We start from the raw sequence: 12,920 nt of genomic DNA, 5'->3' as shown, positions 1-12,920 counted from the left end.
TCCCAAATTTTTTTGGGCCGAGACCCACTTCTGAATACAGTTATTTTTCGGGACCCATGTGCTTGCAATTGAATATTAAGTGCTACAGAATTTTTTGGTGCTATAAAAATGCAAATAATATTAATGCATATTTTAAAGCAAGGGGGATGTTGGGGCATAAAATTGGCACAACATGGCAATACGCTTTAGGGGCATATAATTGGCACAAACAAAGGCATAACATTTGCAAAACATTGCATAGAAATGATTACTCACTGAGTGTAGATTCTGACAGACAGTGTAGATTGACAGACAGAAGTGCTGTGTCCCGCTCTTTCGTCCGCTAGGCACCACACGTGATGCAAGGGCTGTGGGCATGGTACAGGAGATGCAAGGGCTGTGGGCATGGTACAGGAGATGCAGGGGCTGTGGGCATGGTGCAGGAGCTGTGGGCATGGTGCAGGGGCTGTGGGAAATCGGCAGGAGATGATGGGCTGTGAGCATGGTGCAGGAGGGGTCTGGCTTACCCACCCCTGAGGCGCCTTCCTTCCGCTTGCCGCTGCGTCACTCCGCATGCGCCGCCTGCCCAAACGTGTACGGGCCTTCCCGAGCGCTTGCGATGACGCATGCGCAGTGGACATGGGCCGGCCGCAGCCCTTTTTTTATGGAAAGGCAGCGGATCCAGCTTGCTATAGTTTGAGCGGGTCCGCCCAGCGTGACCCACCAGTGGGTAGCGGCCCACAGTTTGGGAACTCCTGATCTATATAAAGTGAAAGTAAAGCTTGACATCAGTTTTAAATTGAAGGGAATGGTGTCAGCCCTGCCCAGTTGTCTATTTCTTAAATATTCTTTACCATCTCCTTTCTTTTTCTCCCCAACAGGGGAGTGGGGTTTGCAGTTTAGGCAAGGCAGAGCTGATTAGACTCCTTTTTAAATAGTGCAGGAAGAATGTAAGAATGTAAAGATGCAAGAGGGCTCTGAATTTTCAACAGAATCAACAGGTATTTTTTTGCATATATAGTACATTTATTGCTAGGCTTTCCATGTACAGTACTTTAAACGTAGAAGGGTCAAAAGCACAAAATCCGATATTTTCATCCTTGCTCGCAGCATTTTTCCTTTCCATAAATTATTGTATTGCACCTTTGGACTCTCCTAAAAAAGTTTAGAAAATAGCCAATTCCCTTGCACAGTTCCCCCCGCATGTCATAGCCCTCTCCTCTTTTGGGAGTGTTTTAATTACTCTCTATGCTGACCCACTGCTCAGCCCCTCACCTCCCTACAATCTTTATGTAGTTGCTGGGAGGGAGAGCATAGGGGAGTATTATAGTGTCACTTGAGTGACAGCTCTGAGTGGCACTGCTGACATCACATCCAAGATGGCAGAACCCAGCAGCAATATTGGGGCTTTTGGATGTCTACCCAAGAAAAGCTTTTCAGGCAAATAACTTTACTGGACGTTTTTTGTTGAAATTAATGATCTGATGACCGGGTCTCTTTATGGCCTTATTCTTGCAGTCTTCATCTTCTCAAAGAGCAGTGTGCACAACAAGCTTTGAGCAATTTTTACAAAGCATTTAAAGAGCCGCTTATTGGAGACCTGGCTGTCATTTTTTAGACAAGCTGTTAGGCTTTAGTAGGTATTCAACAAGCTATAAGTAGTGCTAAAGATTACCCTAGCCTGATAGCAGCCTGGTTATATGGACCATCCTTGCTCCTAATATGATCTGTGTTTAACTTTTATAAACTGTAAAATGTGATTGTACACACTATTTTTATACAAGCTGAAGGCAGTGTGAACTAGGCTCTAGTATAACTGTTTTTACAACGTAGAAGGGTCTTGGGCAAATGAGAGAGCTTAGGTTGTTTTAAAGTAAACCTGTTGGCCATAGTAACATTTTAAAAGTTGCTTGTCTATGTTCCGATCACTATTTTCACATTGGTACTATGGACAAAGCAGAGTGTCAGCTTTGCTGCTGAGTTGAGGGAGGGCAAAGAAGGGGTGGATTCTTATATATTGGTATCATTTAATGATTTCTTGTTTCATGTCTGGGCCTCTGGTGCAGGAGAAATAGTATGCTTTGAAATTAAATTTTCATTTGTTGGGCTGCAAGTTGATTTCATGCGGGCACTTAGGACTGTTAGGCAGTGGACTTAAAGAGGAAGTAAACTTCCATGGATTGTTGGTACCTATAGGTACTCCTATAATCAGGCTTACCTATAGGTAATGTAAATATCTCCTAAACATGCGTAATTTCGGAGATATTTACTGTATATGCCGCTGATGGTGTCATTGGCTCATGCGCTCTGAAGGAACAGGCACCCGTGCCGTGACCAGCGGCTCCTGCGCGGCAGGAGTTTCACGCTGCTCCGCCCAGTCACACAGCCGGAGTCCGCAGACTCTGAAGGAAGGCGGGCGAAGATGGATGCGGCCTCCAGCAGTGACGAGGGCTTCGTTTGCAGGTAAGTTGCACATGATGTGCTAGTATGCGGCGCAAACTAGCACATTATGCCTTTACTTTGCAGGTCAGGAAAAAGGGGAAAAAAAGAGGCAGCATTTTACTTCCTCTTTAACTCGAGTTAATCTTTAACTGAAGCAAAAAAAAAAAGATCAGTATGAATGGTTCTAGTGCATTTAAAAATCATGTCATGATACAATATATATGATTTATTTGATATGCAGTGTTCTTATTTTTTTAGGGTTCTGTATCGAGGAGTTCTGAAAAGGCTTATCTCCCTATACAGTGCACAAATATTGGTACAACTTGAGGTGTCAGCATTTCAGAGAATGCCTTACTTTAAGGACTTTGAGTTTCCTGTCAAGATTGAAGATTACCTTGGCCCTGTGTTCAGTGATTTAATGAACAGAAAACTACCAAAAATGTTCACAAAGAAGGGCTCAATACAACTGCTGAATGACATTTTCAAACCAAGTGATTTGGTTACTGAAGCGTTAAAACCGCCAAGTACTACGAAACCAAAAGAAGCAAAGGGAAGCGTTATCGATTTGGGGCAACAAGTTAAGAGATTAAACCGAGGTAATAATATGGCAGTGTGAAGTATGAAAAATAAGTTATTAAATAATTGGAGCCTATAACCTTAGAAAACAAAAGCAACAACTCTATATTTTTATAGGTAATATGTATTTTATGGAATGATGTGCTGTCCATACATAGTATTCCTTTTTTTGTTATTTTATTTTTAATTTGGAAAATTGTGAACCATAGTATTTATAATGTGAGCATATACACAAACCACTGTACTGCCCTTTTTACTGCTTATGCGCATGGGCATATTTTAAAACATTCGGTGTACAATACACCTGTATTTGTGGCACCAAGGAACCACATCTACTGTGTAATTTTGCCCGTAAAATTGTATTACCTATTACGCTGTACATGTGTAAGCATATGTAAACACTGGTAGGGCCCTTTCACACGGGCACTCCGTATGTCCACAAATCATCCTATTTTTTTTGCGGATGATTTACGGACATAATGTAAGTCAATGGCATTGCGGATGTCAGCGGAATACCATCCGCTGACATCCGATTTTCTTCCTTTCAGTTCTGTTCCGTTTTTTGGAGCGGAACAGAACCCTATTTTTCCTCCATTCAAAAAACGGAAAGGAAGCAAAATCGGATGTCGGCGGTGTCATCCGCTGACATCCGCAATGCCCATAGACTTACATTATGTCCGTATATCATCCGCAAAAAAAAAAAAAGTGCCGGAGCGGATCGCAATGCGGTCCGCTCCATGTGAAAGAGCCCGTACTTGTGTTACACAGTCATGCATATATTCGTATTTCCCCTAATGCAAGACTTCTGGGAAATACATACATGTTCGTGTTAAAACACAAGTACCGACGTTTGCACGTATATACCCTTGAACAGTGTATTCTGTAAAACATTATTATGGGTAGAATTACATGGCATATATGGCTCCCAGGTGCCACACAAAAGGGCTCTTTTACACTGTGCGACCATATTCCCTACAATAAGCCCAATGCGCATGGGCCTTTAAAAAGGAGCTGATTGTCTTATTGCCCTTCTCAGCATTCTCTGCATTTAAAAGAGCTTGCGTGATTGGTGTCCTTGCATTTGGTCACATGGCTGGCCCTAAAAATGAGCCTGTAGCAACTTCTTCAGTGTTGGTATATGAATACCTCTACTAGCCTGTATTCATATAGGGGAGCAGGATAGTTACAGTGGTTTTTTTCTGTATAGGTAGCATCCCGACCGAGATTACACTTTTTTAATTGTGAACGTAGGATGATGGTTGATTCGCACCCAATAACTTCCTATATGACCATTTTGGGATAATTATAATGGTTGGAATGTGAGGATAAACATGTAAGAAGTACTGCCTTGATTTATAAAGGCTGTGGTACTGTCTAGGATTTTTTAAAAAATTTTTATTTCTAACTTTTTTATTTTTTTATTTAAGTGTGACCAACTTTTAAACCTATCTTGTCCTTTGTCACATGCAGACAAGCTTGATGAACTTGATGTGAAAGAATTACTAGCATCAGAGGGTAACCATTTCCAAGTAAGTAAAAATGACTATTCTCTGTGAATGGGACCAACTACTGTGTCCTTGGTCACTTGTAGACCAGCTTGAAGACTAATAAAAGCCTTATGAACATTAGTACAGACTGTTTCTACATTGTTTACATTTCAGTTTAGTATTGGCTGAAGAAAGTTACATTAAATGTCTTGTGTGACACATAGATTGCAATTGTGAGTGCTCTGTGGTTGGGTTTTTCAGTTCTGCCACATCAGCTGTGAGAGAATAACCATTATTAGTTTTTTCAATTAGTGTTTTTGGGCAGTGTGACTAGAGGAGTTACCATTTTGTGACAGGAGGTGTGAGACTGTAATGTGGGTATGCACTCTGCTGGCACTTCTGTCTTGTTGAAGGGAGTGCTGGCACTTCTGTCTTGTTGAAGGTGGGTTCTGCCTTTTAGAATTTAATGTCCCCAATAAAGTGGTTGTAAACCCTTGCATATACCCAGTGAAGTAATTGGCATCAGGTGATACACAGAGATAAAACAAATCCTCCTACGTAAGTTGTACCTGTTTATCTTCTCTTGTCAAAGTTCAGATAAGGCTTGTCCGAGAGATCAAAAAAAGGGGAGTGAAGAGCTAAAATTACACTCTGCAGAGCCCAGTAAGGAGAGTTTTGAGAGCTGATTGGAGGAAAGTGACACACCCCCTGCACACAGGAACAGAGTTGAGGCTGTCAATCTGCTAAAGCTGCCTCCCCTGCCACCGTTTTTCTCGTTGTTTCAGGAAAACTTGTCAGAAGTGACTCCTGCTGAAAGAGGAACAAAGGTTTACAACCACTTTAAGTGATTCTCTGGGTTGGTATCAGAATCTACATTCTGGTTCCTTGCCATCCTTTAAATCCTCAGAAACCGCAACACCAGTGATCCTGACAGTAATAGCTATATCTGGTATTATACGAACGTACTACTAACAGCACTTAGATAATGTTGTTCCTATATAATCTATTTTTTCATAGGTTTAAAAATTGGTTTTAATTTAGTTGAGTACTTGAGCTTAAATATTTTCTATAGATTTTTTATTTTATTTTTTTATTGTGAACTTGTGGCATAATACCAATGCAGCAGTAATTGGTTGGGTTGGATGTAGATTTAATGTTAGGAGCCTTGCTGTTTTTGGCCTATTTTAATATTGTTGATGTTACATTTTGTACAATAGGTCCTAAATTCAAAAGAACTGTTTGGTAAACTCAAGAGAAAACCAAAGCCATTATCTCCTAATCAAAGGAAGTGCATTAAGCATATATTGCCCAAGATTCAGGAAGCCTCCAGTTTCAAAATTCTGTCCGAGAAACTCCTTTATGCAGTTAGATGGTGTAGGAAAAAAAAATTGAGAAGAGAAGCGATGTTCTTCAGATACAAATACCTTCACAGCAACAGACTGCAGCAAGCAGAATTTCTGGGGCACAGGTGTGTATGACTGTACCTGTAAATCTGTCTCATCACTATATTAAACATTTTATAATCAAAGCATATATATTTTTTTTTTTTTTATGCATCATAATTGATCAAAATCAGTTTATATTTGTGTCCAGGAGTGAACATAGTTCTTTTGCTTTCTGAAGACCGGTGCAAGTAAATAAACACTGCAAAGTTTTAGATCTACACATCTGTTTTAATGCCTTGTTTCCATTGAAATCAATGGTTGATGTGCAATGCAAAGTGCATGAACATAGGCTTTAACCCATGTCCATTGATCTTCAATGAAACATTCGTCTGCCAAAAAATTAGGGTGCAAAACCATATACACTCCAGTCAATAAAAAAAAGCATAAAGGGGCATTGGATGATGTAGGAGTCCTAGGTAATTTGCACTGTCTTTTGATTTGAACAAAACCGCACTAGTAATCAGCATTTTTACTAATCCACGTAATGAAGCTGTGCATGAAATCCTATATACTGCTCGAAAAAATGAAAGGAACACTTTGAAAATCAGATCTTAATGGGGAAAAATCTCATGCTGGATATCTAAACTGATATGGACTGGGAAATGTGTTAGGAACAGAAGGGTGCCAAATCGTTTGATGGAAATGAAAATTATCAACCTACAGAGGGCTGAATTCAAAGACACCCCGGAAAATCAAGATGAAAAAATAATGCAGCAGGCTGGTCCATTTTGTTGAAATTTCATTGCAGCAACTCCTAAATGGTACTCAGCAGTTTGTATGTCCCCCACGTGCTTGTATGCATGCCTGACAATGTCGAGGCATGCTCCTAATGAGATGACGGATGGTGTCCTAGGGTATTTCCTCCCAGATCTGGACCAGGGTATCACTGAGCTTCTGAACAGACTGAAGCGCAACCTGGTGGCATCAGGTGGACCGAAACATAATGTCCTAGAAGTGTTTTATTTGATTTAGGTCAGGCGAGTGTGGGGGCTGTTCAATGGTATCAATTCCTTCATCCACCAGGAACTGGCTGCATACTCTCGCCACATGAGGCCGGCATTGTTGTGCACCAGGAGGAACCCAGGACCCACTGCACCAGCATAGGGTCTGACAATGGGTCCAAGGAATTCATCCTGATACCTAAGGGTGCCATTGTCTAGCCTGTAGAGGTCTGTGCGTCCCTTCATGGATATTCCTCCCCAAACCATCACTGACCCACCACCAAACCGGCCAAGCTGAACAATGTTACAGGCAACCTAACGTTCTCCACAGCTTCTCCAGACCCTTTTACATCACGTGTTCAGGGTGAATCTGCTCTCATCTGTGAAAAGCACAGGGCGTCAATGATAGACTTGCCAATTCTGGTGTTCAATGCCAAATTCCAATTGAGCTCTATGGTGCCGAGCAGTGAGCACAGAGCCCACTAGAGGACGTTGGGCCCTCAGGCCACCTTTACGAAGTCTGTTTCTCATGTTTGGTCAGGGATATTCATGCCAGTGACCTGCTGGAGGTCATTTTGTAGGGCTCTGGCAGTGCTCCTCCTGTTCTTCCTTTCACAAAAGAGCAGATACTGTTCCTGCTGATGGGTTAAGGACCTTCTTTGGCCCTGCCCAGCTCTCCTATTGTAACTGCCCGTCTCCTGGAATCTCTTCCATGCTCTTGAGACTGGGAGATGCAACAAACCTGGCAATGGCACGTATTGATGTGCCATTCTGGAGAAGTTGGACTGCCTATGCAACCTCTATAGGGTCCATGTATCGCCTCGTGCTACCAGCAGTGACACTGACCCTAGCCAAATGCAAAACTAGTTAAAAACAGTCAGAAAAGATGAGTAGGGAAAAAAATGTCAGTGGCCTCCTGTGACCTATAAAACCATTTCTGTTTTGGAGGGTGTCTCATTGTTGCCCATCTAGTGCACCTGTTGTTAGTTTAACACCAAAGCAGCTGAAATTGATAAACAACCTCCTCTTCTACTTAACTGACCAGATCAATATCCCAGGAGTTTAATTGACTTAATGCTATACTAAAAAGTGTTCCCCTAATTTTTTTTTGAGCAGTGTATATCCAGGTCTATCCAGACAAATTGAACTCCCTGGACTTTGAAAATCGTGTCACAGTAAAAAATATTCTAAAGTAAAAATTGGCACTGAGATGTACCACAATTATAAATCCTTTGACACCTTCCAGTGAATATGTTTCTACCAGCACCTGACCGGCTGATGTATAAAGGGCAGTCCTAAAACGACCTTTGTTATCACTGTGCTAATAATTACAGACTATTATTTCCAGTGCTTTTTAAAGCACTTGTACAAAACATACATTCGACCAGGGGTGTCAAACTCCACCTCATGGAGGGCCGCATCAGCATTATGGTTATCCTCAAAGGGCCGGTTGTATTTGTAAGATGACATTTATCCCAGGCTCTCAATTTTTTCTTAAAATAGGTGCAGGAACTTAACCACCCCCCCCCCCCCCCCTCAAACCACATCAAATGTGGCCAAATTACACTACAAGTGGGAGGATCCTAAAGGGGCAATAAATAGCAGGAGTGCGTTATGTGCGGAGTTCAGGGATGTGTTATGCACAGAGTGCAGTTTCAAGGGTGCGCTAAAAAGCCCTGGGGGTAAGGGCCACATGAAATGTGCTGGCGGGCCAGCCAGCCTTGTTTGACACATACCCTAGACTATTTGACACTGTTTTTTAGAAGCCATTGAAGTTAATTCTGTAAAAGATATGATTATAAGCACATCAATCACAGCGTTCATATATGGATGAGTAAACTGCTGATTACTACTATTGTGCTGCTCGAACCAAAGCACAGTGCTGAACGCTCTCCTCTCTGATGCTTTACAGACTATGTGGAAAGGACTAAGCCAAAAAAAACATTTCTAAGCAGCTACATAATTTGTCTCCTCTTTCTCTTCTTTTTTTTTTTTTTTTTTTTTTTTCTTTTTTAGCTGTGAAATTATAAAATTGCAGTCCCAGAAAGGTTTGTGTTGCAGCAATTCCAGTGATTTGGAGTTCACTTGCTGAGCGTTTGACCTTTTAGTTGCATTTGGAACAATTTTACAGAATTGCCAGCTTCAGTAGTTACTCGATATGCAAAGCTGCTGAATATGGCACACAGGTAATTTGTAACGTGTTACAAAACCTGTCTAGACATCTAAATATTGCCAAAGTATAATTGGCAATTAACAAAGGCTGGCCATAGACTGTGCAAATTTCTTTCCTCCAACCACTTTCAGTGTTGATGGAGGAATCCCTCCCATGGAGCCATTGTGTTCTCCTGCTAGCAATAATCGCATTTGTGCAATCTTATAGGCTGGTTGTACCCAAGTTGATCACTTGCCCATAGATGGTTCGAATCTCTTCTGGTTCCTGCTGAACTGGTCGAAATGGAACCGTCTGTGGCCGGATTAAATCTTACTTTGCTGGACTGAATAATGGGCAATGCTGGCTTAAATATTTTTTTGCATAATTTAGTTAGTTGACCTTTATGCCCCATACACACGTGCAGATTATCTGAAGACTTTTGTCTTCAGATTTACCTTTTCTATGTAGTGCAAGGGCCTGCCGGATTGCATACAAATTGAAAGTGTTTAGGTTTGACCTCATATTATATGGTTTTGGTAAGTCTGCAGACAAAAGTCTTCAGATAATCTGCACGTGTGTACGGGGCATTAGTTAGTAAAGGTGCTTGTATCAAGGGTTGCCACTGCTGCCCCACTTCTGCAGAAGCTATTTACATGGCTGTAATGCTGACCCACTGGTTTAACCACTTGCCAACTGGGCCATAGCTAAATGATGGCTACACCGCGTTCGGCTTATTCTGGGAGGGCATACAATGAAGTTGTTCCAGAATTGCACTTCCCGCGGGTACATGGTAGTGTGACTGCTTGTAGTAAAGGGTCAATGACAGCGGCCCTTTACCACGTGATCACTCCGTCCAATGACGGAGCAATCAGCTGTCGTCAAACAGGCGCATGTCCGGTTCAGTTCTCTCCTCGCATGCTGTACATGGTGATCGGTACAGTGTGCGAGGAGAGGGGGGAGACTGCAGCACCACTCACCCCTTTCTCAATCGTGCCTCAATCATGCCTCATTCATGCTTTATCTATGTGCTTACCCATGCCACGTCAGTGCTCATCAGTATTGGGTAGTCAGGAAATTAGATTTGTAATTGTATGTCCCTAGAGCACCTGACTGTGCTTCCTGAATGTCAGGCCTCTGTATGTGGCTATGCTGTGAAAAAATGTGTCCCATATGTGGTTTCACCATACACAGGAGTAGCAGAATGTATTTTGGGGTGTTATTTTTGGTATGTACATGCTATGTGTTAGAAATATCTTTATAAATGGACAACTTTGAGTAAAAAGAAAAGTGCATTTTCATTTTCTTTCCACATTTTTCAAAAAGTTGTTAAAAAAAATTACATGTTCAAAAAAACCTAGATTATGTGTTTGGAGTGTTGGCTTTCCAAAATAGGGTCATTGTGTGGGCCTTTCCATTGTCCTGGTGCTCCAGGGCTTTCAAAAGTGTGATAGGTTGTCAGGAAATGATATGTGTCATTTATGCTCCTAGAATGCCTGGAGGTGCTACTTGGATGTTGGGCCTCTGTGTGTGGTCAGGCTGTGTAAATATCTCAGAAGGAGTAACAGAATGTATTTTGGGGTGTAGTTGCAAGCATGACTATACAGTGTGTGAGAAATAACTTGGTAATATGACAAGTTTGTGAAAAAAAACAAAAAAAAAACAATCCTTTTATATCTTAAAGAATTCCGCTTTCCTCCTACACTTCAAACACATAATGTGATTCTGTCTAAACTGACCCTAGTATGTCTATGTATGGATAAGATAATAGGGACCTTAGATTGTAAGGTCTTTGAAGGCAGAGGCTGAAGTGCATGTACAATATGTAAAGCGCTGCATACATTTTCTGCACTATATAAATACCTGTAATAAGTAAATAATGACAGATTTCCTTTTTAATAAGAGGAACCTTTTCTTACAGAAGCCCCCCCCCCCCCCAGGTGAGCAATAATCTATAGGCAAGCAAAAAAGGTGTTTTGTGGTTGCTGTTCTTGCTTGTAACAGGATTAGTCAATACTTACTTTGGTTTATAGGTCATATTTTACTAAAGAAAAAACATCAAGTTTTATTGCTTCATTTACAGCGACTAAGTTTATCTGTGTGTTCATTTATTTAGTGGTTTCAAGCATCATTATTAAACATGTCTTCCCCTTTCTTTAAGTTTAAACAAGAAGCTGCAGGGCTGGAAAAAATCCATGTGTCACTGTCTGCGTGAGAGAACCCTGAAGGCAGATCATCTGAAGACCTATTTAAGAATACAAAGATGTCACCAGTCTTGGAAGTGGAAGGTCACTTATTCAAGAAAGCGCAAACTTCACAAATGTCACGTTGCTCATTCTGAATCTCAAGTTAGAAGGACAGATTTAAAAAGTTTGTGCTCAGAATTGTTTTCTGGTGATCAAGAGGTGTCACCAGTTGCCAAGGATACTGCTTTAAGATCTCAGACTTCTGAACCATTTGTGTCCAGTACCAGCATGAAAAATGCAAAAAGAAGTCTTCCTGAAACAGATGACATAGATGATATATTCTCATCAATTGGGATCTAGATCTTCAATTCACTGTAAACTGTTGCAAAACCAATAAATGCAATATACATTGTGTTTTCACTAAATTAGATGAAAAGGTAAACTGTCCATTTGCGCTGCCATACACCCCTCAGGTATCAAAAGTAATAGGACACATTCTTCACTCTGATTTTTTTTTTTTTTTTGCTGATATTTAATGAAAACCTTTTAAATGTATTTATTTATTTTTTTAACATTGAATTTGAGTCCAGAATAAAACTTATGGCCTTAGTCTTGCAAGATATCAACATTTTATGGGATGGATAAACTGTTTTCATATTTTTAAGATCTTATTAAAGAGAAATGTAGCTTGGTTTGAAGTGAAGTTGATTTACTAAAATTGGAGAGTGCAAAATCTGGTGAACCTGTGCATAATTGCCTATCAGCATCTAACTTCAGGTTGTTCAATTAAAGTAAATGTTATTCAATTGACAAAAAAAAAAAAAACTGGAAACTGATTGGTTTCTCTGCAGAGCTGTGCCAGATTTTGCACTTTCCAGTTTTAGTAAATCAACCCCAGTGTGCCTATATGCTATTGCCTGTTCAGCCTGAGACAAAATACAGGTGGTGCTTGAGCAGGAAGGGGTGTGGTCAAGGGCAGGCTGTGATTGGGAGGGGCTATGTGCCAGAGGCAAGTTGTAATTGGGTAGGGGGCCATTTTTAAAATGCATATGTAGACACAGAAAAAAAAAAGAAAGATATTTAGGGTACACTTTAAGCATCCCATGCATGCATTGCCTGGCTAATATATACAGGTGCATCTAAAAAAATTAGACTATCAAAAAGTTTATTTTATTTCAGTAATTCAATTAAAACATTAGGAATTGGTTTATTATATAGATTCAATACTCACAGAGTGATATCATCATTTCAAGCATTTTTTTTTCTTTTACTTTTGATTACCAAGGCTTACAGCTAGTGAAAACCCAAAATTCAGACATCTCTTATTCTCAGAAAATTAACACTCAATACTTGGTTGGGGCTCCTTTTGCATGAATTACTGTATCAATGTTATGTGGCATGGAGGTGTCCAGCCTGTGGCACTGCTGAGGTGTTATGGAAGCCCAGGTTGCTTTGATGGTGGCCTTCAGCTCATCTGAATTGTTGGGTCTGGTGTCTCTCATCTGCCAATTGACAATACCTTAAAGATTCTCTATGGGGTGTAGGTCAGGCAAGTTTGCTGGCCAATCAAGCACCGTGATACCATGATCATTCGCCAGGTATTGGTACTTTTGGCAGTGTGGGCATGTGCTAAGTCATGCTGGAAAGTGAAATCAGTATCTCCATAAAGCTGGTCAGCAGAGGGAAGCATAAAGTGCTCTAGAATTTTCTGGTAG

The 12,920-nt window shown here is 40.9% G+C and overlaps 1 protein-coding gene across 1 annotated transcript in view; it reads left to right on the top strand.

The window, feature by feature from the left end:
- Positions 1-11,622, top strand: part of RMP64 (ribonuclease MRP subunit p64) — a 30,342-nt gene extending 18,720 nt beyond the window's left edge. The window contains exons 6-9 of the mRNA XM_082247193.1: positions 2,680-3,017; positions 4,468-4,526; positions 5,702-5,952; positions 11,181-11,622. Coding sequence (XP_082103319.1) covers positions 2,680-3,017; positions 4,468-4,526; positions 5,702-5,952; positions 11,181-11,565 — 1,033 coding nt within the window. The 3' untranslated portion in view covers positions 11,566-11,622. The remainder of the gene's footprint in view (positions 1-2,679; positions 3,018-4,467; positions 4,527-5,701; positions 5,953-11,180) is intronic.
- The last annotated feature ends 1,298 nt before the right edge of the window (positions 11,623-12,920 follow it).

Source organism: Pelophylax lessonae, assembly GCF_965119305.1.
Source record: "Pelophylax lessonae genome assembly, chromosome: 2".
NCBI classification, from domain to species: domain Eukaryota; kingdom Metazoa; phylum Chordata; class Amphibia; order Anura; family Ranidae; genus Pelophylax; species Pelophylax lessonae.
Note: the sequence above shows the minus strand (reverse complement) of the source record. Positions and strands in the feature narration are given on the sequence as shown.